Consider the following 27,138-nt stretch of genomic DNA (forward strand, 5'->3'; position numbering starts at 1 on the left):
CAAAGGGGCGCCAAGCTCCATACGAATCGAAGACAGATAAACTGCAACTTCGGGGGCCACGGGGGTTATCTACAGGGGGACAAGTTAGACAAGGGGGGGAGGGGCTGGGTTACGTGGCGCGTCAGCTCTAGCCGCGGTTGTCCCGATAGCCGCGTTACCGCGCTAATCACGATAAGCTGATAGCGAGCTACAGCCGCGCGGGCAGCGCGTCGACATTTTTTTCTTGGGGGAAGTTGCCCATCAACGAGTCGCGCAAAACGAGACTCCACCTCAAAGCACCAGCACCAGACCTGGAGCATCAGCCTCTGGCGCATCGACCTCGAAATCATTCCATCGCCTCTTTGACACACGATCGGGCGCCTCGTCTCATATTTGGGAATGGGAAGGGACCCGAAGCAGTTCATCATCACCCTCGCTGCCTTCTACGCCCTGTTCCAGCTCACCACCCAGGTCTCCAATCCCGCCGCGGGCCGAAGCCAGTTCCTCGTCGCGACGACTTTGTCGCCAATCCACATTCACCATGGCGGCCCCAAAGATGACCAAGAACCAGATGCGGAGGGCAAAGAAGAAGGAACAGAAGAAGGCGCAAGCAGAGGTGCGATCATCCAATCTCTCATCCCCTCGATCGTATACTGACGCGACGCAGGCTGCCGCTACCAAGACCGAAGAGCCCACCGATGACTCCAAGCCGGAAGAGGATGAATCCACCACCGAATCCGCGTCAGATCTCCAAGTCAAGGACAAACCCGAGTCCGAAGCCGCCCCTGTCGATGCTCTGATTCTTGACGATAGTCTGGAGGAGGACCCGGTCTTTGCGATGTACAAGGACATTTTCAGCAAGTTCGGCGCGTCTATGGACGAAGATGAGGTTGCCAAGGAGGCCAATGCTGGAAACCAAGGGACCGTGTTTTTCGACGACGACGACGATATCCCCGACGAAGACGAGGAGTCCGCCCAGCCCAAGATGTCCAAGAAGAAGAGGAAGCAGCTCAACAAGCTCTCTATCGCCGAGCTCAAGGCCTTGGTCAAGATCCCCGAGGTGGTGGAGTGGCAAGATGTTTCCTCATCGGATCCCCGCCTGCTCGTCCAGATCAAGGCTCAGCGAAACGTGGTACCGGTCCCAACCCACTGGTCCCTGAAGCGAGAATACCTCTCCTCCAAGAGGGGTATCGAGAAGCCGCCCTTCCGTCTCCCTACCTTCATTGCCGAGACCGGAATCACCGAGATGCGCGACGCTGTCCTCGAGAAGCAAGCCGAGCAGTCGTTGAAGCAGAAGCAGCGCGAACGTGTCGCCCCCAAGATGGGGAAGCTCGACATTGACTACCAGAAGCTCTACGACGCCTTCTTCCGCTTCCAGACCAAGCCTGAGTTGACGCGATTTGGTGAGGTGTACTACGAGGGCAAGGAGACGGAGGTCGATTATCAACATTTCCGCCCTGGTGACCTGAGTGAAAACACAAAGGAAGCCCTGGGAATGCCTCCTGGCGCGCCACCACCCTGGCTTATCAACCAACAAAGATTTGGCCCTCCTCCTTCCTATCCTACGCTAAAAATCCCCGGTCTGAATGCGCCACCACCCTCAGGAGGTTCATGGGGCTTCCACCCCGGCGGCTGGGGCAAACCACCAGTTGACGAGTTCAACCGCCCCCTGTTCGGTGGTGACGTGTTTGGCCTCACTGGTCAGAGCGGCGGACAGGGCCAGTCAGGGGCTCAAGCAGCTGCTGCTGCCGGTGAGCCTGTTGAGCGCACCCTCTGGGGTGAGCTACAACCCCGTGAAGAAGAGTCCGAGGAAGAGGAGGAGTCAGACGAAGAAGAGGAGGAAGAGGAAGAGGAGGACACAGCAGGTGGCTTGGAGACACCGAGTGGCCTTGAGACTCCTGGTGGTTATGCCAGCACAGTACAGCCTGACTACGGCCAAGGAGTTGAGACATCTATTGCCGGAGAAATGGATCTCCGTAAGGAGCGCCGCGGTTACGACACAGAGGAGTCGAGCACGCCCCGGTCAGCCTACACCATTCTGCCCGAGCGCCAAGTCCGCGCTGAAGGCTTCTTCGGTAGTGACCGTGTCTATGACCTCAAGCAGGCGCAACGATCTGGCATGCCGGTTCTGGGTGCTGATGACGACTCCCGCAAACGCAAGAAGCCTGGTGACATCGACGTGGCTCTCGACGTGGACTCACTACACCAGAATGACGGCATCAGCAAGGATGACCTGCGGCGCAAGTTCGACGAGGGCAAGAAGGAGGAGGGTATCGGTGCCAAGTGGGCGTACGACGATGACTTGAGCGAGATGATCGCCCAAGAGAGTCGCAAGAGGCAGAAGACGGAGGCGGAGCGGAACGAGAAGAGAAGGGAAGGCAGGAGATATTAATGTACTGATAGTCGAGCTTGGAGCGGGTTGGCTGGTGGTGAATCTGTATCATGGGTGCTGGGGCCGGAGCCGGGTCTTGGCTGGCGTTTATTTCTTTTGCGATGCCGCTTGATGGCAAGAATAGGACAAATACCATGCTTGTTGAAGTTTGAAAAGTGCTCTCGAGGTATGGCAGTAGTGTAAATATCAAACATGTTGAAGATGCCTTGCCATGGAGAGCTTAGTGGTTGGGTTTGGGCCAGGTCCTCGTATCACCCTAATTTACCTCTCATCTTGAGCCAGAAGCATCAAGGACTGTGATTAACTCACTTTATGGTGACCTGAACCGGGTATTCAATGTTGCATCTAGGATCGAGATGTCTGGGGACAAACAAGGCTGCCATGTAAGACACCATTTGTAGAGGCTGTCTAATCAGCGGTACCTATTCGCCAGCCACAGTTAGAGTTTGAGCAACCTCAACTCAGGAGGCAAAGTGCTCAAGATATCGAGCCGTTTTGGGGGCCAGCTCCTTGTATCGAGTTGAATACGGGCATAAAGGGAGCGCCTTGGCTCCAGTTGGTCCAGCTGCCGAATTCATTCTTTGTGGAGTTCAAGACTCGTTGCACGTGAACTATTAGCGATCTGGAACATCCCATTGAAACCCTCTCTTTTACCTTCCCAGTCAGTCATTTGCGTGTGGTATAGTCATCAAGGTAAAGCAGGCTACGTACTTATATATGAACCACCCAGCTATCCATGTCGAGGTGAGGTTACGAGACGCTCGGTGGCTCCTATGGAAGCTCGAGATCGACCCTCTCTCGGATCTAGCGGATTCGATGCTGGGGATGGGAAAGTCATGCGTGTGGTTAGTAGCTCGTCTTGACAACTATCATGCTGTATTATTGTTGCCGGGTTCAAAGGCTGCTTTAACGAGCCGGAGTGTCTTCCTTACCCGCAGCGCCCTCGTGCGACCTCTGGGTGCGTTGAGACGCTTTTGAGTCAAAGCACAGCGAAGGCATCAACTCATAATGTTTCGATACTAATCCCGAATAAAAAATAAGCCTGGGGCGTCGATACTCACATACAGCTTGTTGTTGAGGGCAAAGTCCCTCGACTTGCCAATCCCCAGCAGCGTAGCCTCCGCACTGCAAGCAAAACATTGCCGGAACCGAAATTGACGAGTTCGCCTTCACACAGAGTCTGTGTACCAAAGTATGGAGTATCGAGGCTTCATAGGGTCTCGAATGTAGATGCACTGGTAGCCCAAGTCAAGGCTGCAAGGTTGGAAGAGTGGAAGATGCCATGATCCCAGGCGTGGAAGAAAAGCAACATCCATAAGGCGTTAACACTCGCTGGGCTAGGGCGTTGAGGGAGCATGTCAAGCCCAGAAACACTTTGGCCTGTAATTTTTGGGAGAAATTCAACCATGAAAGCATCCGCGACTGTGTCGTTGAGGGTGATATTGATGGTGGAAGTGCGTCTGGTTCTAGTCATGACAACTGAGAATGGACGAAAGTGGGAACGGAAATGCTTGTCTATGTTAGCACTAAGAAACTCGAAATGCTAGGAACAAGGTACTCACTTGATACATACGAAGTTCTCATAGACGGAATCTGTGCAACCTCTCAGGTTCGACTATGCTTGACTCATGGTGTTGCCACTTTAGTCGGCCTTCATCACAGCTTCAGGAGATGTGGTAGGTAGGTGGCAGAACTCGGACCATAATCTCCTAGAAACGTATTCAATTTTAGCGGATTTCATTTCGTTTTGATAGGTTTTAAGTGGCCCAAGTGGCGAGGGCATCAGTCGATCCATCAATCCTGGAGAGGAGACGCGAATGTGGGTGATAGTTGTCATGGTGAGAATCGCTCAGCACTGGCATCCTCGATAGTGATATGCAGCCGAACCCTGTCCTTGAGTGGGCTTTCTTTCTCGATGTGTTTCTAGATGCTCAAAATTAGCTTGAATCTTGACCCGACATAATTTTCACTGTTGCAGGGCCAGACTTGATGGAGGTCATGATGGAGGCCCTCAGAGTCGCACTGTAGGTTACAGACGGCGTCCATTCGCCCCGCACATGGTTCTTTGAGAGCATCTCCATACGGTTGGGGGTCGTTTGGACTGCTCAACGAGAGTCTTGGATGATTGATCGGACGCGTCCAGTACACCGTCGTCGGTGTTGGCTTTGCAGAAGATAGCTTTGATCACCCTCAATTGAGGGACAGTGTCGCTGGAGGTCATTCCTCATGTGGAGCACGTGGGTTTGGAGGGAACAACGGAAGGTACGAATGCCAATCGACGGTCGCCGATGAGAGAACTTGATCGTGATGGAGTTTGGCAGCGAACGAGACAAGAGCAATCTTCATCATAACAATAGAACCCCCATACTTATCCATCCATCTCTCCACACTGGTGATGCCCATCTCAACACAGCTGGCAATCTGACAACATTGGATTTCACTAGGCCGATTAGTTTTAGCCGGTATCGGGCGCATTTCACAACTCCCATCAATTGATCTTGGCCAATCCTGGCGGTCTGCGCATCTTCATCTCGCGCGATCACTCTAGCTGCTGCTTGTCGGCCATGAGATGCAACGTAGGTGGCCTTGTATCCCTTCCACGGCCGTTTTTGCTCTCGATAGAAACCGTACTCCATCAATTCTATCTCTTCCGAATAGTGTTTCAAGGATTTTAGCCTTGAACACAGACGTTGAGTCATTTTAAATGCGATTATTACCAGAGAGGTGACCCTCCTACAGTGCCCAAAATGACTATGAGGAACATGAGGAACACGAGATCTCGGGTCTGAAACGATCATGGAAACGAAAGAGAATGACATTCCACCGCGACTTTGTGGCAGCCCATGCATTTTACCTAGGTATCTACGACCGAGGCAGTCACAAGGCCGCCTTTTTATCCGCAAAACTAGGTGTAGCCATTGCGCCCTCCAGTACTCTCATGAGTGGGATGCTTGCAATTATCATGCGAGCCATTCTCAAGTGTATCCAAGTGTGTTTCTGGCATTGCCTTTGAGGAATAATTGCACAAAGAATGGCGTCTCATAAGCCCCAACTTGATGGCTATGCCACGCTCAGCCCTTTCCGTTGAATGCACCCCGACCATAACTGCTATTCTGGCATCGCGCGTCCCAAAGTACGAGAGCATCTGGAAGGACATGACAACTATTGAAGTAGGACAATCTTGAAGTCCGACGGACATGGTGTCACCCAAGCCGGTCTTTATCACAATGGATCGCTGCACTATCTCCAATCCTCTGGCATAGAGGCCCGATTGGTGATTGGGATCACAGGCTCCCACACACGCGGCATGGGTCCAATTCATCTTCATATTACCATGATTATTTACTAAGCTTTCGGGTTCCCTTCCTGCGACCCGGAAAGTATCGATTTGGCCTCGCTGAGATCATGATGGCAGCCATTCTTCTGAAAGAGGCAGCAACAAGCCTACAATACTCCGAAGAGGTCTCGGGGCAATTCTCGATAATCTGGATCTCGTTGCCGAGTCTCTTCAACTTGAACGCCGTCACTCGACTCGATGTTGGGACACCTTGAACAAAGCCTTTTACTACAAAGATTGTCCGATGGATCATCTCCTCTCTAGTATCTAGAATATGCTCCCTGATACCACTGCCTAAATGTCAAATTACTTGGCCATCCCCTCTCTCTTCAACAGCTGTATCGCCGACATCGAGGAGATAGGGACCGGGAAGGCTAGGCACGTAAACCGAAGCTCGTCGATATTGTTGGTATCAGGCCACTGTGTTAGCATTGGGATATGATGCTATGATGTGTTGACAATATGTTCTTTATTATAGTTGAAGCCCGGCTTTTGATGGGTTAACTGAGCTAGAAGATCGATATTGTTGGTATCGATTGTGCACTTGGTGACGCCCTCAAAAGAAGCCACCGGGCACATCGAAGCTCGTCAATCTCATACTACTTTACTCCATTCCATACTAAACTCTAGTTCGAGGTCTCCAATATTCATCGCTAGCTTCCCATATCGAGACACCATCGACGGCGTATCGGGACAACAGCCACAAGATTCGCTCATAACCGAAGAAGCAAAGCCTGGCATGCCCATTAATCACGGAACCAGCTCTGCGAGATGAACGGTGGATACCGACTAAAAACACACGGGATAGCCTGCAAACTCACTTATCGCTCTTGCAAACTCGCTTTGCCTCGACCCAGAATGGCGATTTGGCCTGAGGTCGACCACGTTGTAACTTGAACATTTCGTACCTAGATTTGGATACTGGTGAAACTGTGAACCCTTGCAGCATCTTTTGTACTTTCATCATAATGTTCTACAACTAGAGAAAACCGTGTCATTTCGTCTCCCTTCTCACATGGGAAAGCTTCACCAGGCAAGCCGTGCTAGGTTGCTAGTGTCGTCACCCTTGATTCGACGACTCCCTCGACCATTTCCGTTCATGAGTCTCTGGGCTAAGATGAGTTCTATCTGGGAGCAAAGACACGGTCTGTTCGAGCGTACGAGGTCACAGAGGCCAGACGGACTGGTCTGTTCGAGTTCTACACCTCTTCGTTAGGCTCTGAGCTATCTGGAGCTCCCTAAGCCCCGTCAGTAACGGCGTCCCTCTAGCCTCTCAAAGGGATCTCCGTTCAGCCCACAAACGGTGCAGTTTCTTTAAAATGCCCCAGGGGACCAGGGAAGCATGGTGCTTTAAGATTAATACAGCCTCTATCTAGTCACCCTGGACACATCCTCAACCCTAAGCAAATATTGTAGTTACCGACTGTGGGCGACAGAGATGAGACCATAAACCCGTCGTTTCCCTCAATATTTTTTTTCTCTTTATCGTCTGGTCATTTCATTTGACTTAGCCCTTCCCTATCTCAAGTTGCTCTTTACCATCGACTCTCCCACCCAGATCAGCCATCACTAGATTACGAGGCACCCAAAACTCCGGAACGAGCTGATATTACGGGGACAAATGCTCAAGATCTGGTCGAAGGTTCATATCCTGAGGCTTATGAAATGATTGTGGGATCCGACTGGGTCTAAAAAGCGCCGACGCAGAAGCGGAAGACGAGGGGGGCGATGAATCACTGACGAAACTAAAGCCCGCTGAACTGTTCTGGTAACATCCCATGCCGAACTACCTTTGAGATACGTAGATTGGGGTGCTGTTCTAGTGGCAGTGATTCCTCACAGATTCCTCTCTTCTTTTCCCAAATTGGACAAAAGCAAACCCTTTGAATGAGTTATTGAAAAGGACGATTGGAGCATGCCAAGGCGTCACCTACAAAGAACAGCCACCCTGGCTTGATGATTCTTCAAGAAAATGGTCAACAGGTGTTGATAAGAGACTGGCTTAACATATTCATCCCACTGAGACTGACTTAGGTTCTCAGACCTTGTTCGCCATCCCGTCTTGCGAGTCGACAATCAGTAGTCTATACCCCTTCTTCAGGAGCTAGTTTGAAAATATGCTGTCGTCATCCTAGCCCCAAGAGCTGGATTGCTTCACCATGTACTGTTACTACTCAGTAGAAGCAAAGACATGTGCAAGAGATCGTCTCTCCGTGTCTTGGTTGGGAGAAGCCTAGGTCAAAACTTGGGTTGGGGTGCCTTGAGCTTGGTTTGAGAGAGCAGTTTGATGGGGGGTCTAGAATGTGCCATATATAGGCCAATAGGTTCTTCGAAAGGTATGCTACATGTTCTGACTCGTATTCCAGCTCGTCTTCCGGCTCGTCTTCCGGCTCGTCTTCCGGCTCGTCTTCCGGCTCGTCTTCCGGCTCTTGCAAGCCTTCAACACATCACCTGTCTCGAGTTCCGCTCATGCAGGCTCTTCCTGGCCTGGTCAGACAGGCATAAAGTTCCTTTTCTCCACATCTTTGTAGCCGAAAGAACTGACTTTTACATTTACAGTCACGCGTAGGGACACAGGCAAACAACAGAAATAACTATAAACTATTTAGTGTAGAACGCACGATCCGCTCTCAAGGCCTCCTCGCGAGTTAGGTGGCATTCATGAGGAACCCCACATCAGACGATCCAGCTCTCTCCATCAGCCAACTCCTAGCAGCCCTTGGCCAATGTAATGTCCATTGCATTCCCAATAAGCGCCCCAAACACGTATAAAACTTGCATGTCGTTCCTCTCCGCTTGTATTTTCCCCCATGTTTCCATATATCTCGTCTCGCCCCTGCGCCAGACTTTGGTGCTCCTCTATTCGCTCGCAAGAGTCCCTGCCCTGCCTGGCTCAACCCCTCAGCTCACGCTTGATCTTCTGTGGCCTCTCTCTACGCCTTTTTGCTGGCTGTTGATCTGGACCAGGCCTTTCATCAGTTGGGCTGGCAGCAGCCGCTTTCTTGGACCTCTTCCTCGACGCACGACACTCCATGGAGGATCCCACAGCTTCCGCACCTCGCGATACAATCATGGTATCCTGAGTCGTGTGTTCAGTGGTGGTAGGGGGTTCCGGTGTACTCAGCAATACCGAGGACGCCTCACCCTACGAGGATCCTCCCGACTTGCTACATTCATTACAAAGCCACTTGGCACGAGCCGCTGGGCTGATGGTGGCTGTCTGTTGAATGCACCCAGCGTGGTAGAGGCGGCTTGAGCAGTTCTGCACGAGTATGTTAGCACAATCCGGCTTCAGATCAACACCCATTCGCATTACCTTGTTCGAGCAGACAAGCAGGCTGGGCCCGAGAACTGGCAGCTGACACACTGTACAGCCATTTGCACCTTTCATGATCTGAGAAGCCCGAGGTGACTGTTTCAGCGTTGCATCTGCAGGCTGCGCGTCCTCAGTGCCATTCGCTTGCTCCTTCGCCTTGGCCTTCAACTGGGCCCTCGCCTCATCAAAGAGCTCCATGGCTTGGTCGATTGTCTTGTCATCTAGGACATCACGCGCCACCAAAACACCCATGTGCTTGCCAAATTCCACCATCCGAGGGTTGGCCGCCACGAGCCATGAGGCGTGCTCCTTGACAAATTTAAGCCAGGCGCGTGGGAAGTACGTTCCAGAAGTGACATTTTCCTGGAGAATGAATGAGTCCCAGTTTCGAATGTATTCTTTCTCTTCGGATGTAACATCCGAAAATTCCCCAATGTCTTCTCGATGCTTCTGAATCAGCCATGAGTTGTCAATCGCAGGCCTCGGCAGGTCCTCGCCCGCTACAAGGCGCGCCTTGCTCACGGGATCAAAGAGGGGATAATTAGTCTCGGGGATGGTGATCTTTCTCTTCTTGGGTCGAGGCACTGGTGGCAGCGTTGGCTGCGGCGGTAGTGAAGGTTTCGAGTCAAAGAGCTGCCTTGCAGTCGCCTGCTTCGACGGAGACCGCGCTGGCTCTTCGTTGTTGTCTGGGCCAAGACGCGAAGTCACCCAAGATTGGTCGCCCGACACATACGTCTCCAGATGCCAGGGCTTTACCGGCTTTCCTAGCTGGTATGTCCTCGTGGGCGAAGCGACAGACTCGTTACGGTGAGTGACTCGGAAATGCGGTCCTTGGCTCGTCATGTCGAGTACATAGTCGTATTCCAAATGATAAGTCTGCAGGTGAAGTTGCAGCAGAGGCAGCGAGTCGTGGAATGTGCCACAGGTAACGCATCGCCAGTAATCCAAGCACACAGGCTGATCAATCGGTAAGAAGTAGGTGACGCGACCTTCCGCCGGCGTCGCTTGGGCAGCTCTTGCCCGCGGCTTTCGCTCTTTCCCTTGCGCTTTGTCGCTGAGAATTTTGAGGTTGTACTGCTGCTTGACTCCTCGTGTTCTCAGGGCGCGGTTGGGGGTGTGTTCACCATCCACGTCATCGTCCAGCTCATGCGATGAGTCCTCATGAGCATGGCCGTTGATGCCATTGGTATCGTTGACATCTTCGAGAGCGTGAACGCCGTTCACACCATTTTCGCCGTTGATGCCATTCACGCCATTTAAACCATTGAGGCCATTCATGCCGTTGGTAGTAGCGGTGCCATTGGTGCCTCCATTGACACCATTGGCGCCATTCAACACGCCGGCGCCGTTGAGTTGGTCATCGGGGATAGGCTCAAGTTGACCAGTGGTGTACGGCTCAGTATCTGGGTCAATTGCGGTGATGCAGGGCTTGGAACCCTTGGCTATCGGCCGGAAACCTGCCGTCCATCGCAAATCCACGTCCATGACATAGTCTGTCGGACGCAAAACGCGATCGGGATGATGGCCAGTTGTGAGGCGCACGGGGGTCTTGCTTCTACCAAAAACTCCCCCAACCTCGCTGTGGAAAATCCAGCGGTTCTTGGCAGAGTCGGAGAAGGAACCCAGCTCGCCCAGAGGGATGCCGAAGTCATGAGAGTCGAGGGGAGGCCATGTGCCATCATTGATAGATTCCAGTTCAACGTCCAACCTGTACGATTGAGCAAAGTCATTGGACACATCATCATGTCTGTTCACTTTGATGCTCTCTTCAGGTACGAGGAACGGCTGGGGCAGGCTAACCCGGGCGACGCGGTGAGGACCAACAGGATTTTTGTAGGTGATGATGTCGCAGTTCTTGCAGCAGCGGTATAAGATATTGGGGAAGCCCTCGCTCACGTCGGAGACGGTGATGCGACATCTGCCCTTGATGGTGACAATATCGCGGGGCTCAGCAACAGTGGTCTGGAGGGGTCGGACTTTTTTAGAGTCCTTGTGAAGAACCTTAAGAACCTCGACGCGTAAAGCGGAGAGGGACTCTGGCGTGTCATGCGAAGCAGGGTACCGGTCATTTTCGAGAGGGTCCGGAGAAGACAGGCGAAGGCGCTTCTGCGGAGGGGCGCCATCATCTTGACCCGACAAGTGCTTTGGGGTGGAAAGATTCACACCCATGACTGAATTTCGCAAGGGTGCGACTCCGTTGATCCAGTTCTGTTGAAGAAAGGGCCCCGTCCTTTGATTGCGCCTTTTCAGGTTCATGGCGGAGGGAGAGAGATCATGGGAGGAGGAGAAAAATGACGAGATGAATGTGAGGAGCGCGGGCCTGTGCTGCTGCTGGGCGCCTGAGTGAGAGCGATGCGGCGGTGATGATTGCAGCTGATGTGATTGCTGTTGTCGCGGTTGCGGAGGATTTCTCAAAGGCACAATGCGTTGGCTCTCATTGTTTTTATCGCCTGTTGTCGTCATGCAAGCCGGATAAGTTGTGTTGGCTGGGCCAGAAAAATGACGGTAGAGAAAGAGTGCGAGAAAGGAAGGTCAATGGAAGGAAAAGAGACAGCGGATAGAAGCAGGCGCGGGCAAACAGGCGACGCCACAAACCACGAGAACGAAGCGCGTAAGAAAGCCGAAAAGAGAAATAAAGGATGCGAGCTGTCTGAATGAGGTGCAGCGTTTGCCGATGAGATATGGCGATGTTGTTGAGCGTGGTCGTGACTCTGTGGATGTAAATAATAAGGAGGAGATGCGAGCCCGGTCGCGTGTGGTGAGAAGAGAAGGACCCCCGTCACTGCCGCTGCCGCCACAGTCGCTGCGTCGCTGTCCTCACTGCGCCCGAGTATGAGCGGAAATAAGACTCATCTACAGGCTGGCAGGCGTGTCGCATCGAATGCAAGAAGGCAGAGGCGACAACGAGGACTCCAAGACGCCGTCATATAAGTCGGCGTTGATGCTTGGCTGGGGGAGCGCGGCGGCGGCAACAGGCGAAAGACGCGTGCCAGTGGCAGGTGAAAGGGACAGGGAGATTCTATCGCGACTCCCAATGAGGCCTAGCGCCTGAGCCACTTAACCCTGGGAAGCCGCGGGCAAATGAACCATTCACGGCTCACGCAGGCGACCGCCGGGGCCACTTTCCTTACCTGTTCCAGCGGGAGCAGAACCCGAGCTGCTCCACACGCCGCTCTCAGCGAATCAATACGTCGTCTCCAAGGGGAAAAGTGGTCAAGAATCCTCCAATGCATGCCAACGGGGTGCCCCCTTAGACAGATTCGTCGGCTTAGCTGCCCATTATATGCACTTTGCGCGGTCTCGATCCATCATGGGACGGTTGGTGTCATCATGGATCAAACTTGGGAGTCTTCTCTTTGTCCGGCTCTTGCAGGCAGACGCTATCAATGATGGGCTGGGGATTTGCTGGACTGATTCCTACGTGGCGAGAGAAAATCAAAGGCGGTTTGCTACGTGGTGTCTTTGGTATCCAGGCGAAGAAATTCTAATTTCAGGGCTGGAAATCATATCACGGCAATCTCCAGCATGCATGACCCGAGTGTTTGCTCAAAGCAGTGACATGAAAGATGAAAACATTCAATTTTGGAAATGAGAAAACCACACAGAGAATTATCTACTTTAATTAATCCAACCTCGTCCATTTACACACATCTCCTTTGTAACCACATGCTGGCCATGCCTCTTACTCGCAGCCTCGTCGGCCGAGCCTGCCCTCAAATATACGCGATCTATGATTGGCCAATATCTGCCCCACCCTTTACCAGAGCCCCACGCCCCAACGCACTAAGGCAAGGCTGACTGTCTTTCCAGGCACCGAGTCCCATCTTGCCCCTCCATCTCTCTTACAACTACATCGTTGACCTCACTCGGACTTGTTTATTGCCAACTACTCTTCCAGTCCACAACAGAAGCCATTTTGCCACTCATAGACAAATGGCAGACACTCGTTCTTGATCTTTCTTGCCAGATTTCGGCCCGCCATTGCTTACCGCTTGGTCGTCGGTAATCACCTGAGGGGCGCCAAAGATCGCAAGACGTTGCAGGTGTGAACAATCCCATCTTGCGCCAACCCATGCCATGTCATCCACGACAGCTCTAGCTATGCAGTCCTACCAATACAGACAAATGGCGTCTCTTCCATTTAGCTAATACCTTTTCTTTTACAGACACCGCCAACATGGTCCGCACCCGAGCCGCCGATCGTCAGGATGTCACCGAACCCTCCACCCGTCGCAACCCTTCCCGAACATCCCGCGCACATGTTTCTGCGCCACCCACTCGTTCAACACGATCGCGAAAGGTGGTTGTATACCCCAGAGATACTTCTTCTGATGATGGCGACTCGGACTCTTTGAACAACAGTCTCGATCAACCCTCGGAGCCAGACGTGGAAAGCGATGAGGACTCGGATGACGAACCACGCTTTCAGACACGATCACGTCGAAACAAGAGTCGTCCTACAGGGACATCTGCGGGGACTAGCAGTCGTCGCAGTGCCCGACAGGCAGCAATGGGCCAGACTCAGGTTGAGCCTGTCCCCGCACGCTCTGACACAAGGTCGAATGCACGCCGACAAACAAAGAAACGGCCGAAGCCACTCCATAGGAAGGGAAGGTCTTCAAAGAAGCGGCGCACATCCTTTGAGCCAGAACAAATTCCTCAGGGCGTCATACCCAACTGGAGGGATCCCCAAATACCCTACGGCGCCTGGGTCGACATCTTCTACTACGCCGCTGTGTCAGGCGGCCATGACACCCTTGATGTCAACTGGCTGATAAGTACTGCCACCACTTGCAAGGCCTTCTCGGAAGCTGCCTTAACAGCTATCTACCGTTGTCCGCCGCTTCTCACCAGCGGAAAAGCCCGCCGTTTTGCTGCCTTGCTTGAGCTTCCGCCTTCTGCCACTCGGTTCAACTATCGCGCCAAAGTCGAGTCCCTTTATGTAGATGTTCAGGTCGTGCCTCAAGCACTACTTCCTCAGATGATTCATGTGTTGCCGCGCCTAGCAGAAGTCATCCTTTTCACTCAGTCTGATCAGCCGCCATACAGAGAGCTTGATCGGACTGTGAGATGGCAATACTCGCCTGAGATCTTGCACTCTTTCAGACCAAGTTCCAGCCAAGTCGACCCAGTCCATGCTGAGGAAAAGTCATTCTATACCGTTTTGAAGAGCTGGGAGTGGAGCGGAAGCCTCCTGGGAGGACCTGTCACGACAGCCAAAGACATCAGTCTTGTCCACCAAGAACCGTCATTCGCCCATCTCACCAAGCTAAGCTTCACTAACTTTCAAGTTCCGTCGCTTTATAAACCACGGCCTAAGCCAGGGGACGAGGAACGAGAGCTCGAACTATACAACGAAGATGGAGCTATGATTGACTCGATTGCAGAGGCCATCTCGCAATTGAAATCACTCAGCCACTTGGTGTTTGAATCGTCGACTGTCATGAATGACCGACTGCTCCCACTCCTGCCGAAAGATCTGGTTCATCTCGGACTGATCAATTGCTGGGAGATCAAGTCTGAGGAGTTTGCGTCATTTCTTCACAGCCACGGCAGACATCTTCGCAGTCTGAACTTGTCGCACAACCAGTCCCTGGACTTGGTATTTTTGACCACCTTGGCCGATGCGTGTCCTCACCTGGAAGAGCTCTACATGAACCTGTCGTACTTCCGCCACCATGACTCCCTGTCCCTCGTCAACAATGACGCCGATCCCCTGTATGATCAGGCCCTGCTGCCACACCAAATACCACAATGGCCATTGAGTCTCCGCGTGATTGACTTTGAGCACATTCGGCACTGGAGTGTTGAAACTGCAGAAATGTTTCTCCAGTCTCTCATCGACAGCGCGGGTTCGTTGCCGAATCTCAGACATCTTGCCGTCAAGACAATGCTCAACATACCCTGGAAGGCCCGTGCTACCATGCGCCACGAGTGGCGGCGGAAACTGGATAGGGTCTTCCTCCGCCCCTTCGAGCCACCAAAGAAGCACTACTCGCTGCGCCAGACAGAAGAGGAGAAGGAAGAAGTAGTTGAGAAGAAGCCGAAGCCGAAGCGTCTGTCTGATGGACCGTCTCGTCGGAGTACCCGACTTGCCGCGCAAGCCTCAGATTCCGACTCGAGGCATAGTAACAACTCGAAGGGTCTGCGCAGTCTTCACGGCAGACCAACGTACGCCGAGCCCGAAACTGACGAGAATGAGTTCGATTCAGACTCGGAAGAAGAAAGAGGCTTCGATGGTAGCCCGGCGTCAAGCCAGTCTGAGAATGAAGCCGAGCGCGCAGACTCTAAGGAGCCTCGACCCACCAAGACCCTAGTTATTCAGGGACTCTGTACCAGCGTCTCCATTGTCTTTGACAACCAGAAGCCTACTGAAATGCAGTACGGCATGGAAGATTTCATGGACGAAGACCGTGCAGAGTCAGATGATGAGTGGGACGGTGATCAAGAAGATGACGACGACCCTGTCTTTGTCTGGCGTTAGCCGCCCGACGCTCCGAGGCTTACCTCGACGCAACCCAACATGTCACAAATACACAATCTGGCGTTTCGAAAACGGGCATTTGCTCGAGAAAGAAACAAGATGTTTTTTTGGTTCAGTCTCCGTCCAGAATATGACTTTAGCAGTGTCAACTTGCTGCCCAGACTTCAACCAAGAATATCGCCGTTGAGGGGAGCGGATGAACTGAAGCAGGGGACATTTGCCTGCTCTACTTAACGAGCTTACTGCCCTCATGTCTAATAGTGTATATTCTCAGAAGCTACTCGACCGCTAGCCGAAAGCGCGAGAATTAAATCTCCCGTGGGAAGCCGGGAAAATTCAAACTTGTTGGTTCTGCTCGTGTGTGTTTGCTCGTAGCGCTTCGATATCGGAACTGTGTGGGGATGACGTCGACTTGGGCCAACGCCCCTCGATTAAGCAGCTGCTGTCCTTGCCTTTACGCAACGGATACTGGAAGTGAATGTGAAAAGGTGCAATGAGCTTCTGAATATTGAATGCTGATAAAAAGTCCCGCCTACTTGTCTGAATGAAAGCCCCAGGAAAGGAAGGTATCATGGATGCTAACGAACGCGCCTGTTGGACAAGACCTAGCACCTGGGTCACTTCCAAGGAATGGATACCTGCATAGTATGTACCTAGGTATGCATGGACACTCAGAGCACAGCATTTCTCGCATGTACGAAGCTAGGCAGTGCTGCTCTCTTGACAAGACACGTCGTCATTACATCTATCTATCTACAGTTTCCTCATACAGCCTTGTCGAGCCACCAATACCCACCCGCCTTCTGCTGCTCACACTCCAGGGGCTGGCTGGGATTAAAAGTACAGATAAAACGCCGCTCTCCAGTCCTGAACCAGATGCTGCCCAACCCCCTTTTCAAGAATTGAACTCGTACAAGTTGCGAAACTGAACACTGCCAAACCTCCTGCGCCAAAGCTTGCGAAACAGAAATACTGCCGGCTCCCTGTTCTAGAATGCCGCGCCGCCCATGCCCTCGCCAGCCATGTTCTTCATGCTCTTCTCACTCAAGTCACTGCGCATCTCCCACGCTCTCGAGTCACGCTCAAGCCGGTTCCAGGTGTACAAGCTCTTACGCAGTCGCTCCTGTTTGGCCTGCAGCTCGTCTCGCAGCTTCTCCTCCTCGTCTTTGAGTTTGCGGTAGTGTGGCTCGAGTTCCCGAGTGACGCCCAACACGAGGGGAGTCATGGAAGGATCTAGCTTGCCGCCTGGGATGATCGGGGGCAACGTCGCCAGCATAGATTGCGCCAGGGTTTGCCGAGCACCACCGGCATGTTGAGCTGATGGTCCAGTCGGGGGATTGAATGGTCGCGGTTGAACTGGAGTAGAGGTTGATGGCGCATTTGAAGGGGTAGCCCGTGGGCCAGTAGGAATCGTAGATGGGCCGTTTGGTGTTGAAGGTGTGGGAGAGGGTCCAGACATGTGTCGCGCTGGTGTCTGATTCCACCCGCCTCGTCCACCGCGCGGAGGAAAGCCGCCTCTGGCCGGAGGCACATAACCCCGTGGACCTGCTGGCGGGATAGTAGGGCTTGTTGTGCCGGAGCGAAGTGGAGGAGCTGTTGGTGTCTGTGTCCGTACAGGTGGAGGCTGTGCTGGCGAGGATAGTGGTGCTGTGAAATTCCTGTTCGCCGCAGGACCAGTTGGAGGTGCTCTCAACGCAGCGGGCCCTCGTGGTGGTGATCTGGAGGGGGCAGATGTAACTGGCTCATACGGCGCAGGTCTGGGAGGGTCTCTCAGGGGAGGAGGCCCCGGTGCAATAGCATGATGAGGAGACTCTTCTCGAGATTGAAGTGGCGACCTCGCTCTCACTGGACTTGGGCGAGGGGATGATCGTCCAGATGCTGACTGAGAAGTGATTGCTGACGAGATTCCAGATTCTCTAGGCGGACTGACACGCCTATATGATTGATATCGGTCACCTCCACGTCGGCTGAGAGACCGAGAACGGGGTCTGTAGGAGCCGCCGCGAGGACCTGGCGGAGGCGACCTTGCAGGAGGAGTTCTGTCTCGACGAACACCAAAGGGGGACCTAGACCGCCGTCTGTTGTCAGTTAGTTCTACTTTATCATGAAGACTCGACAATGCTCACCTCTCGTCACGACGCTCAAAATCGCGTTCCCTATCGCGCATCCGATCACGATCCCAGTCCCTATCTCGGATCCTATCACGGTCCCGGTCTCGTTCACGATCTCGCTCCCAGTCTCTGACTGGCGATCTTGGGCGTTCATACCTGTCACCCCGCAAAGGCGACCCTCTTCGCGACATACTACGTCGAGATGATGGCCGTCTCATTGGAGATCTGCTGCGCTCTCTTCTGCGCGGACTCTCGCGTTCTCTTGATCGCTCTCGCCGGTACCGATCCCCTCCACTTCTCGACCTACGGCGTGGTGGATACCTCCCCGGAACGTAGCTATCGGATCCTGAAGGAATTGGACTTCGGGGACGCGGACTTCTAGGTCGTGGACTCCTTGCCCGTTCCCTAATTGGGCTCCTGGCCCGCCGAGGTGACCGGTCCCGAGGAGTAGGCCTCCACGACTCTCCAGCGCCATACCTAACGACTTCCCCATCATCGTACCTTGATATAGTTAGCAACTGTGCCATGACGCTGAAGATGTTATGAACGAGAAAACGCGCTGATGTAAAGTGAAGGCGGGCTAGAAAAGGAATGTCGATAAAGAAGTAGAACTGTTCGCTGTGGTGTAGTTGAGTTGTTGACGAAATCGATCTAGTGGCGAGGCTGCAACAGTAGCCGATCCCGAGGACATAGCTAGGGCCTCAACGGCACACGGCGCCTGTGTTGCCCTGTTGCTACATTTGTACCGTCCATGGGCACAAGGAGCTGCCTAACCAGGTCTTCAACACGTGGTTGTTCCCATGCAGGGAGGAGTCCTGTGGCCCTTGTCTGGGGATGGTATCTCCTGTCGACAATCACTTCGCTGAACAAAAGCACCTCAAAGAGCTACCTCGAGCGCATTACGAAGTAAATGGTGACACAGAGACACAGGCGCATGGTTGACCCCTCAGGTTGGTTGGGGATGCGCAGGAACCGAGCCATTCGACCAACATAGTACATCCTCATTCCCTCTAGTCTGACGACTTGACGGCAAGCTTGACGAGGCGGACGTGGATCGTCGATTCGAATGATATCCTCAAGCGAAAACCTGCCAAATATGTCGTTGAATAGAGACCTGGTCAAGCCAGGTGACTGTTCGGCTGTAGGCATCGTGAAAGGTTCGGTCGCAGAAGAAGTCGAGTCGGTTCCAAGCCCAGTCTGGATATCCAACGGCTAATATGGATCGTCGAGGGTCCTGAGGCTTGCGCGATCGATCCGGAAGAGAGAACAGCGAGCGTCGAGTCCGAGCGGGGATGTTATGTTGCAGATGATGGATGCTGGATGGTGCCGAGGGTGGCGCGAATGATGGATGCTTGGGGATGAAAAGAAGAGAAACGGAGTTGAATCGCTTACCTTCGACCTCGATCACGGTCCATAGCTTCTGTCTCGGCGCCGCGAAACTCGCGGCAGGTGCTTTTCTCGTGAACAAGAGAAGTAGAGGTTGTGTGATGCGTTCAGGAGAGCGCAAGCACGCGTGCTTGTCTTTCGCAAGATGGTAGGTGCCATCCAAATGATGGTTCGGAGATTTCCCGGATAAGCGATAAGAACAGTGCGGATAGTGGGATAGCGCCAGATCGCACTATACGCCCAGCTTACACCGAGCTACCTCCCCCCAACTGTTCACCAACGAGAGTTAGGCTTTGCAAGAAGACTTCGAACGGGTTTTGTAATCAAAAGGACCAGGGAATCTGTTGGTACAATTGCGCAGCCAGGGTTTGTATACCATGCAAAAGATCCTCCCAACTCAAACGCAGACAGCAAAGTAAATATGTTGTCCTTCTGAGCAATAAGTAATCCTCCCAAGACGAGACAACGCTCCTCCACATACGTCCTCAGCCGTCATCATTGCTTCTCATCATCTGTCATATCCGCGTCTGATGCCTCAACAACTCTCTCCAGGATCCACGCGCGTGCCTCGTCAGCGTGGGCCTGCATCATCTTGTTGAGACCAAACTTGGGGCTTCGCACAACCGTTCCGAAGCGGCGCTTGTGGACCTTCCGAGTCAGGTCAGGATCGGACCAGCACGCATGGTCGCCCGCGATGTAGACGCGTGAGTTGTCCTTGTACCAGGACGAGAGATCCGTATCGATATCTGACTTGACTGGCCGGAGTGTTCCATTGACGAAATTCACCACTCCGGAAATCCTTGCCTTGCAGTCTATCACTAATACATTAGCGCCATCCAGAATAGCGAACACATTGAACAGCTCACCTCTGTTTACGAGAAGAACCTTGACCCCGAGATAGGCGTTCCCGACGCCCATGATGAAGATATTTTCTGCGTCGTATAGTTGCAGATAATTGTCCCATAGATAGCAGACTAGAGACTGAATCTGTTCCTGGAGGGCCTTTTCTTTGAAGCCTGGGATATATGCATCCGAGTCCTGATCCTCCAGTTAGAGCAGCGTGAGGGAATAAAAAGGAAGTACGCACCTCTTCATGGGTGATATACGCAGGAACGTTGATATCCATGACACCAAACTTCTGGCTAATAGCCCAATCAATGTATTCGGTTACACCGTCAACCTGTACCAGTCAGCTTGATTCTGAAGCCATGGCTCTCAATCTACTCACAACCCAAGCATTATGCGGATCGAGAGATGTATCGATGACATCCGGCTGGGCTAGGAGCTGAGGTCTGAAGAGCGTCAATGGTCTTGAACCGTGCTCGTGAATGGTAGGTTACAACTCACGGATCGTGAATAATAATCAGAATCTTGTTCGCTTCATGCAGACTCGGAGTCACCAGCACTTGGTTCTCATACGACTTGTACAGCTGTTCGCGCTGGATGTAGAGAGGTACCATGTTGTGCTTGGTCTGCAGGACTTGTCTTTGGGCGTTCCTAATAACGTCGTGGAGGCGGTTAGCGTTGAGCGACTGAACCTCTGGCACATCGACAATGCCAGGCCGCATGCACTCCCAGTACGGGGCCTGGTGCGCCTGGACCTTGGCCAAGATGCGTGCAGCTTCCTTGTTGATCTTGGGGAGCTCCATCTTGGGTGGCGGCTCGCCCATGAGTGTCTGAGCGACGGCGACAGCTGACTTGGAAATAGCTTTCAGGTTGTAGCCGCCTTCAAGACACACAGAGACCTTCCCGCCGGCCAGAGACATGAGCATATGCGTCATGTGAGCATAGCAGCCTGGTGAAACGAAGCAACCTCCTAGCTCATCGCCATCCGCAGCGTCAAAGCCGGCAGAGATGACCACCAAGTCGGGATTGAACTCCTTGGCGATGGGCATGATGATCTTCTGGAAGGCCGCCATGTATTCACCATCTCCCATGCCTTGGTCGTGCCAACCAATGTTGATATTCTTGCCAAGCCCAGGACCGCTGCCACAGTTCTCGATGCCTCCATCGGGGGTTATGGGATTCGGTGGCTTTCCAGGGTAAAATGTTCCATTGGCGTATACGTGAAGCGAAATGTAGAGGACGTTGGCATCCTGATAAAAGATGTTTTGCACTCCGTTGCCGTGATGGACATCCCAGTCCAGGATCAGGACCTTGCGACATAGATCGGGATAATCTTGCTGACATACTCTGACGGCCACTGGAACATTGTTGAAGAAACAGAAGCCCATGGGCGCATCAAACTCGGCGTGGTGCCCCGGCGGTCGAATCACGGCGAACGCGTTCTTCACCTGTCCTGTGACAACATTCTTGCAGGTCTCGATAGCACCCCCAGCGGAGAGGAGGGCTGCGGGATACGACATGCTGCCGACATAGAGGGATTCGCGTCCTTGATCGTATCTCCTAGTCAACTCTCGAAGCTCTGCGGTGCTGATCTTGTCTAGATTCTCAACCCAGCTGAAATGGTCAGCTGAGTGGGCGAGACAGATCTCATCTTTTGTCGCCGAACGGGCAGCTATCCGCCACATGTATCGTGTAGGACACTCTCTTATGATCCTTGGAAGGTCTGCCTCGGAGCCGGTATAGACGAGGCCCGCTTTCTTGAACGCCTTGAAGATCTCGTGGATTCTGCGGGGGTCTTCTGGATGATGGGTATTTGGACTGAAGTCTGCGTTCATGTGAAGTTTCATCCTGTCGTCATAACAGCAGCCCGTAGGAAGTAGACCTCGCCGCCGCACCTGATCAAGTGCAAGATCCTGAGGCTCGGGGTCCTCCTCGCTGGAGTTGGCATCCTCGGACGCCGTGTCGTCGTCGTCGATGCTGTTGTCCGTCTTGAGCCCGTTGGGCGCATCGGCGTCCTTCATGGGTAGGTCGACAGCATCCATGGCCCTTGGATCCATTTCTAACAGCAAATGATTCCCTCACTGAGGGCCTGGCGACCCCAGGAGCTGTAAAGGAGGTTGAGACAGTGCTTGAGCAAATCCGGGACTGGTCTCAGCAGCAAACACCAGTTGGCAAACTTGACTATGTTGCGGTTAGAGAGGTGAACAATAAGCAGGTTTTCACACCACCCATTGAATTCAATAATCGTGGTGATAAGGGATGGTAATGAGAATGCCAACAAGACGTCTCCCTTTCCATGAGCAGTCGACTCTCGCACACCAGCTTTCCTTTGTGCCAGGGCGCGCAAGCCACTTGCAGCATCGCATGCAAGAATAATAAATACAGGCGCCCTGTGAGAAAGGTCCTCAACAAGGCCAAGAATGGGAGCTATGTAATAGGCATAGAAAGAGAGGCATATCACTTACCCCTGCAAGAGATTCCAAGATGCGACGAGATGGCGCGATCTCGAGAGTGTCGCGGCTATCTGGGAGCGCTCAGAAAGGCAGTAGCATATATATCAGATTAACAAAAATAAGAAGAAGCCAACGCTGGATGGGCACAGCGAGGGTCGTGTGGTGAATGTCTTTGAGCGCGCGTCGTGGTGATGGTTTGGTTGGTAGGTATGGATCATTAGCTCTGAAATGAAGGGCCGGAAGGTGAGGCTCGGGCGGTGGAGGTGAATTTTGGCGCGCGCGCTGGGCTCAGGCGCTACGGGCCACTGAATGGCCAGACCTGCCAGTGGGCGGGGGGTGTGCTATCTCTGATACCTTGGCTGGTTGCGTCCAAGCAGGACAGCAAATATTGTATTGTGTATATGTAGAGTATCCCGATGGTTTACTCAAGTTTAGCACTGGCTTGTTGAGAATATCGCGATTGTCCATTCATACGTTAGGCCTTGGTTGAATGAAAGCTGGTAGGTCCAGTTCCTAAGTGTTAGACGCGCTTCTCCTGAGCAACCCCCATCCGGGTAGAATACCCAATCGAGTACTGTCACAAGCTAGAAATACGTATGAGTAGTGACAGAAATGATCAACCAGAACATGCTTCCCTGATAATATTGACGCGCCATACGGGATATGCCATCATCTAGTCTAACCGTCCATGCCTCCTTACACCAAACATCTAAGCTCAACACCAACCACAATCTATCTGCTACACGAGCTAACACTCATGCAAACGACATCATGTATCGCCCTTCGATCCAAGACTGTCGCGGTATATCCTCCAAACAAGATCCATCATCTCCTCGAGGCGAGTAATGCGAGGAAGACCGAAGCAGCCGAGCGCCCCCTTGTAGCGATCCATCAGGACTGGCATCACCTCCAAACTTGACCCGCTCAGCATCGCGCTCATCATCCCAGTCAATGACACCCCCTGAGCCATCCTGAGGTAGACTTGGCATGTTCAGCGACCACTGGCGCTCGTCCAGGACGCATTGGATAGCGACTGAGATGGATTCCTGGTCGAAGGTGAGGTTGGGCTGAAGAAGGCGAGCCTCGACGATCAGACGCCTGCGAGGAAAGCTGTAGATGTTGTCAAACAAATGCATCAGCTCTTTGGGACCGAGCTTGCAGTATGTCTTGACGATACGACCCCATCGACTCTGGTCCCGCCACCCTCTCGAAAGGGACTCGGGTCGATCAGCAACGTCATGCAGATAAGAATCGCAGGTTTCCTGAGCGGGCATTAGAAGTCAATGCGGTATCAGACTTGAACCAACACTCACATATTCCTGATTAGGGTCCAGGCGGGGGCAGAGATAATGAAGAACCACATCCTTCATGGTCTCAACCAGGTCCATCAACTCCACCAACTCACTCATTGAGTATCGCCGGAGCTGGCTCAGCCGCGGGTCGTCCACACCAGGCTCAGGGAGACCAACACGCGGGCGTGGGAAGTCGCCGTGAAAGTAGAATCCGTAAAGCCACCACCGATACATGGCTCTACGGAACCGCTCAGCCTCGTGTTGGCGGAGGTATCGGCAGTTTTCGGGCTCGTGATACCACCTCATCTGAGGAAACCGGGTCTGCCACTTGGACACCAGCTGGCAGTAGCCAAGAAGAGGTTTCAAGTCTTGCTCTGTCAAGACAACCGTCTTCATGGCATGGGAGTGGGGAAGGGTCGGCTTTCCAGTCTTGCTGACCGCGGTGAACCCATTGCTAGAAGCCACTGATGGAGTAGGTCGATACTCTGTTCGCGGAGCAAGGACGGTCCCCGTGTCTCCAATGAAGCGCTTGAACACGACTCTTCGAGAAGCATACAAACCTCCAAGAGAATCAAGATCATCGGCTGAAGCGGTATAAACTTGCAAGAGTTCATCAAAGGGACTAAAGTCCCGGACCAAGACAGGAAGTAGAATGGAGGCCTTTCTCTTATTGAAGAGCTCATAGAAAGTCCTGTGAGTAGCGGCGAGATTGAAAACTCCATCTAGGTTTAGTTGATGGTAGATTTCGAGGACGATCTCGTTGGGAAGCCCAGTCAGGTAAGGCGTATTAGGTGTGCTGGCCATGTTGGAAGCCATGATGGCGATTTCGTTGAGAGTTGGTGGGTTGAGAATAGGGTGAGTTGGATGAGGGGTGAGAGCTGGGGGGTCGATAGTCGTAAGTGATATCGAAAAGTATCTAAGCGTAGTTGAGTATCCAGGGACAAAATATTATTCCCAGAAGGCTCTCTTGTGCAACAACCTGCTTCCAATCCTGCTAGTGCTGCAAGATGACCACTAAGGCGGAATCTGTTAGCTGAGTGAGTATGCCGGTAACAAAGAGCTATGCGCGACTGACCTGATGGAATTTGCATTTTTAGTTGATATGATTAGTGAAGCAATCAATTGATGGGTTGGCGTCGCGTCAAGCCCACGTCTTTGTTGATGTTGTTGGATCTCAAACTGAGTGCGGTTTGTCAACACGGATGATAAGCGTGACAACCGAGGTCTGGGTCGTTTCTTTGGGCCAAAGTATAGACCGCAAGGAACTGATATGATGGGAAGGAGCAATGCGCTCCGCGTCGCTTCAAGGCGTAAATACCTACACCGTGAAGCGTTTGTGATGGTGGTTTACTGTCCGGCCACCCCAGCGTTGGGGCTTGACACGGTAGCGGGGATGCACTCAGGCATCAATTTCAAAACAGACAAGATTCCCATGGCTGTTTTTACGAGCAGCGCTTCTTCCGCAGATGCTCGAGTAGAAGGCGCAATAGAGCTTGAAGGTGGAAGAAGGGAAAGGGGGATGACTGATATAGACGGGAGGCCATGACACACACCCAGGTCGCGCTCTGATATCAAATCACCGAACATTTTCCGAGCGGGTTAAATGATGATGCGACCTATGGCGTCAGAACAGGATAAACAGACAGACGGGTTAGTACAACATCCATGGCGAGCGAGACGATAAATGACGGGCAATATTGAATTGATTTGCTTCTTCTTTTTGGTTAATATCAGCGCAGAATGACCCAAACTCCCACACCCCGTCCCGGTGTTTACAGACCCAGAAAGCCAGTAGGTAGTGTATCGATCGACAGGTAGGTATCAAAAAGTCTAGGCAAACAGCATCTTGGTGTCCAGGTCGTCCTTGACCGGCCGCTGTCCGCCGACCGACCGAAGTCCGAGATCGCCCTTCTTGTTTAACCTCTCGACGTGCTTCTCCGCACGAGAGTTGTGTCGGGAGGCCTTCGTCCGCCGAAGATCGGCTCGCACCTGGTTCGGCGACACAAACTCTTTGTTCTCGTAGATGATGGGTCCGCCAAAGGATCCCTCCTGGATCACGATGGGTGTCAGGACGAATCGGGGACCAATCTCGACCAGGTTGATGTCGGTGTCCTTGTTTCCGGATCGGGACTTTGACTTGGCGGCCTCCTCATCCTCCTCTTCTCCCTCCTTGGTCTGCGAAGCCTCAACCTCGTTGATCTGGTAGTTTCGGACCCAGATCTTGCCATCGACGAAGCTGAAGCCCATGACGTGGTCGATGAAAGGCTTGGATTTCCGAGCGCCCTGGGGAACGCCAAAGGTGTGGAGGAATAGCTCCTTGATAACTCGCAGGTGGGGTTGCTTGTCAAAGGCGCCATCGAAGGAGAGGACGGGTCTCGAGCCCTTCAGGCAGTTACCGGTGAAGTGAAGTTCTTCCATTGTGTGCACTATTTCACGTTAGCACTCCGATCAGGTCCCGCCATGTCTGTCCCTTACAGTTCTGGAGGTGGAACTTGATTGTAGGTCCGTTAGGGACCTTGCTGAGCCACACATAGAGATCCTTTCCCTTCCTCGCCTCGAAGAACATGACGTTGTTGCAGTTGTACATCTCGGCCAGCTCGTTCAGCTCGTAGAGCTTTGTCTTGGAGTCGAACTTGGCATCTTTTCGGCTGTGAGGGAGCATCGACGCAATATCGTTCAAGAGATGGCGGTGTCTATGTGAGAATTGCCAAGTCAGTTAAATGCGCTCCCCTGGCCAAGTCGTGCAACTCACCGGAAGGTAACGCCTCTCGAGGAGAGGATCAAGACTCTCTGCTTGTTCTTCTTGATGCCATTGCTAGGCGCCTCGGCCTTTGAGCCACTGGTCTTGGAGATAGACTTGTAGACGGCTGCCATGGTGAATAAACAAGAGTTGTGGGGGATTTTCAATCTCCTGTCAAGGCAGTTGTCGCAAACAATAGCAGGTCCAATCTTTGCGACGCGGCGGGCTGGCGGTTTTCCAAAATTTTTGGTCGGTAGCGGATTTTCTCCGCTGCGATAAGCTTGGAGCTGGTCTTATCGCAAGTGGGGGCTTGGTGGAGCCGCGACACCGCTTCAGAACTCAGACAAGCCGAGCGGGTACAGGAGGTAAGGTAGGTATGCAGTAGGTATGCCCTTGGCCAGGGCCACTCAGGAGTTGCAGGCCTCGGCCGAGGAATTCTTTTTGTGGTACAGGCAGATATATTGAAGGCTTGAATATCGTGAGAACTGCTAACAGAGAGGCCAATGCTGACGTCGTCTACGAGATTACATGATCTGATGTCTTCAACCCCGCCATCTGCCGAGCAGGCACCCATTTAAAGCACATCTTGAGCCTCTTGCGCCTCTGGAACAACTGAGGAGTGATGACGTGTGTCCAGCTCAGACATGATCAGGGGAAACATTATAAAGAATTCATTCAGCTACGTTAAGATGACCATGTCGCAGCGATCGTTGGACGCATCAACCCCAGACAACCATCATGACAAAAATAAGAACAAAGGAAAGCCGAAGTAACCGCGCCTTCTGATATCAAAAAAAGACGT

The 27,138-nt window shown here is 52.8% G+C and overlaps 7 protein-coding genes across 7 annotated transcripts; 2 read left to right on the forward strand and 5 right to left on the reverse strand.

The window, feature by feature from the left end:
• Nucleotides 1–520: 520 nt before the first annotated feature.
• On the forward strand, nucleotides 521–2,371 carry NCS57_01051900 (PSP domain-containing protein; the record flags this gene model as incomplete). Its single annotated transcript, XM_053060264.1, has 2 exons — nucleotides 521–595; nucleotides 647–2,371. The coding sequence occupies 2 exons, from the start codon at nucleotides 521–523 to the stop codon at nucleotides 2,369–2,371; spliced, it is 1,800 nt and encodes a 599-aa protein (XP_052910658.1).
• A 6,482-nt stretch (nucleotides 2,372–8,853) lies between these two features.
• NCS57_01052000 (PHD domain-containing protein) lies at nucleotides 8,854–11,487 on the reverse strand (the record flags this gene model as incomplete). Its single annotated transcript, XM_053060265.1, has 2 exons — nucleotides 8,854–8,970; nucleotides 9,025–11,487. The coding sequence occupies 2 exons, from the start codon at nucleotides 11,485–11,487 to the stop codon at nucleotides 8,854–8,856; spliced, it is 2,580 nt and encodes an 859-aa protein (XP_052910659.1).
• Nucleotides 11,488–13,201: 1,714 nt separating this feature from the next.
• NCS57_01052100 (uncharacterized protein) lies at nucleotides 13,202–15,508 on the forward strand (the record flags this gene model as incomplete). The annotated part of the gene is made up of 1 exon (XM_053060266.1): nucleotides 13,202–15,508. One exon carries the CDS (start codon nucleotides 13,202–13,204, stop codon nucleotides 15,506–15,508), a length of 2,307 nt encoding a protein of 768 aa, XP_052910660.1.
• Nucleotides 15,509–16,496: 988 nt separating this feature from the next.
• NCS57_01052200 (uncharacterized protein) lies at nucleotides 16,497–19,034 on the reverse strand (the record flags this gene model as incomplete). The annotated part of the gene is made up of 3 exons (XM_053060267.1): nucleotides 16,497–17,574; nucleotides 17,635–18,120; nucleotides 19,012–19,034. 3 exons carry the CDS (start codon nucleotides 19,032–19,034, stop codon nucleotides 16,497–16,499), a joined length of 1,587 nt encoding a protein of 528 aa, XP_052910661.1.
• A 466-nt stretch (nucleotides 19,035–19,500) lies between these two features.
• NCS57_01052300 (Histone deacetylase) lies at nucleotides 19,501–21,908 on the reverse strand (the record flags this gene model as incomplete). Its single annotated transcript, XM_053060268.1, has 5 exons — nucleotides 19,501–19,817; nucleotides 19,872–20,043; nucleotides 20,093–20,185; nucleotides 20,234–20,297; nucleotides 20,353–21,908. 5 exons carry the CDS (start codon nucleotides 21,906–21,908, stop codon nucleotides 19,501–19,503), a joined length of 2,202 nt encoding a protein of 733 aa, XP_052910662.1.
• Nucleotides 21,909–23,059: 1,151 nt separating this feature from the next.
• NCS57_01052400 (F-box domain-containing protein) lies at nucleotides 23,060–24,412 on the reverse strand (the record flags this gene model as incomplete). The annotated part of the gene is made up of 2 exons (XM_053060269.1): nucleotides 23,060–23,566; nucleotides 23,618–24,412. 2 exons carry the CDS (start codon nucleotides 24,410–24,412, stop codon nucleotides 23,060–23,062), a joined length of 1,302 nt encoding a protein of 433 aa, XP_052910663.1.
• A 1,014-nt stretch (nucleotides 24,413–25,426) lies between these two features.
• On the reverse strand, nucleotides 25,427–26,470 carry NCS57_01052500 (Brix domain-containing protein; the record flags this gene model as incomplete). Its single annotated transcript, XM_053060270.1, has 3 exons — nucleotides 25,427–26,022; nucleotides 26,072–26,289; nucleotides 26,349–26,470. The coding sequence occupies 3 exons, from the start codon at nucleotides 26,468–26,470 to the stop codon at nucleotides 25,427–25,429; spliced, it is 936 nt and encodes a 311-aa protein (XP_052910664.1).
• Nucleotides 26,471–27,138: the final 668 nt, after the last annotated feature.

Source organism: Fusarium keratoplasticum, chromosome 8, assembly GCF_025433545.1.
Source record: "Fusarium keratoplasticum isolate Fu6.1 chromosome 8, whole genome shotgun sequence".
Lineage (NCBI taxonomy): Eukaryota > Fungi > Ascomycota > Sordariomycetes > Hypocreales > Nectriaceae > Fusarium > Fusarium keratoplasticum.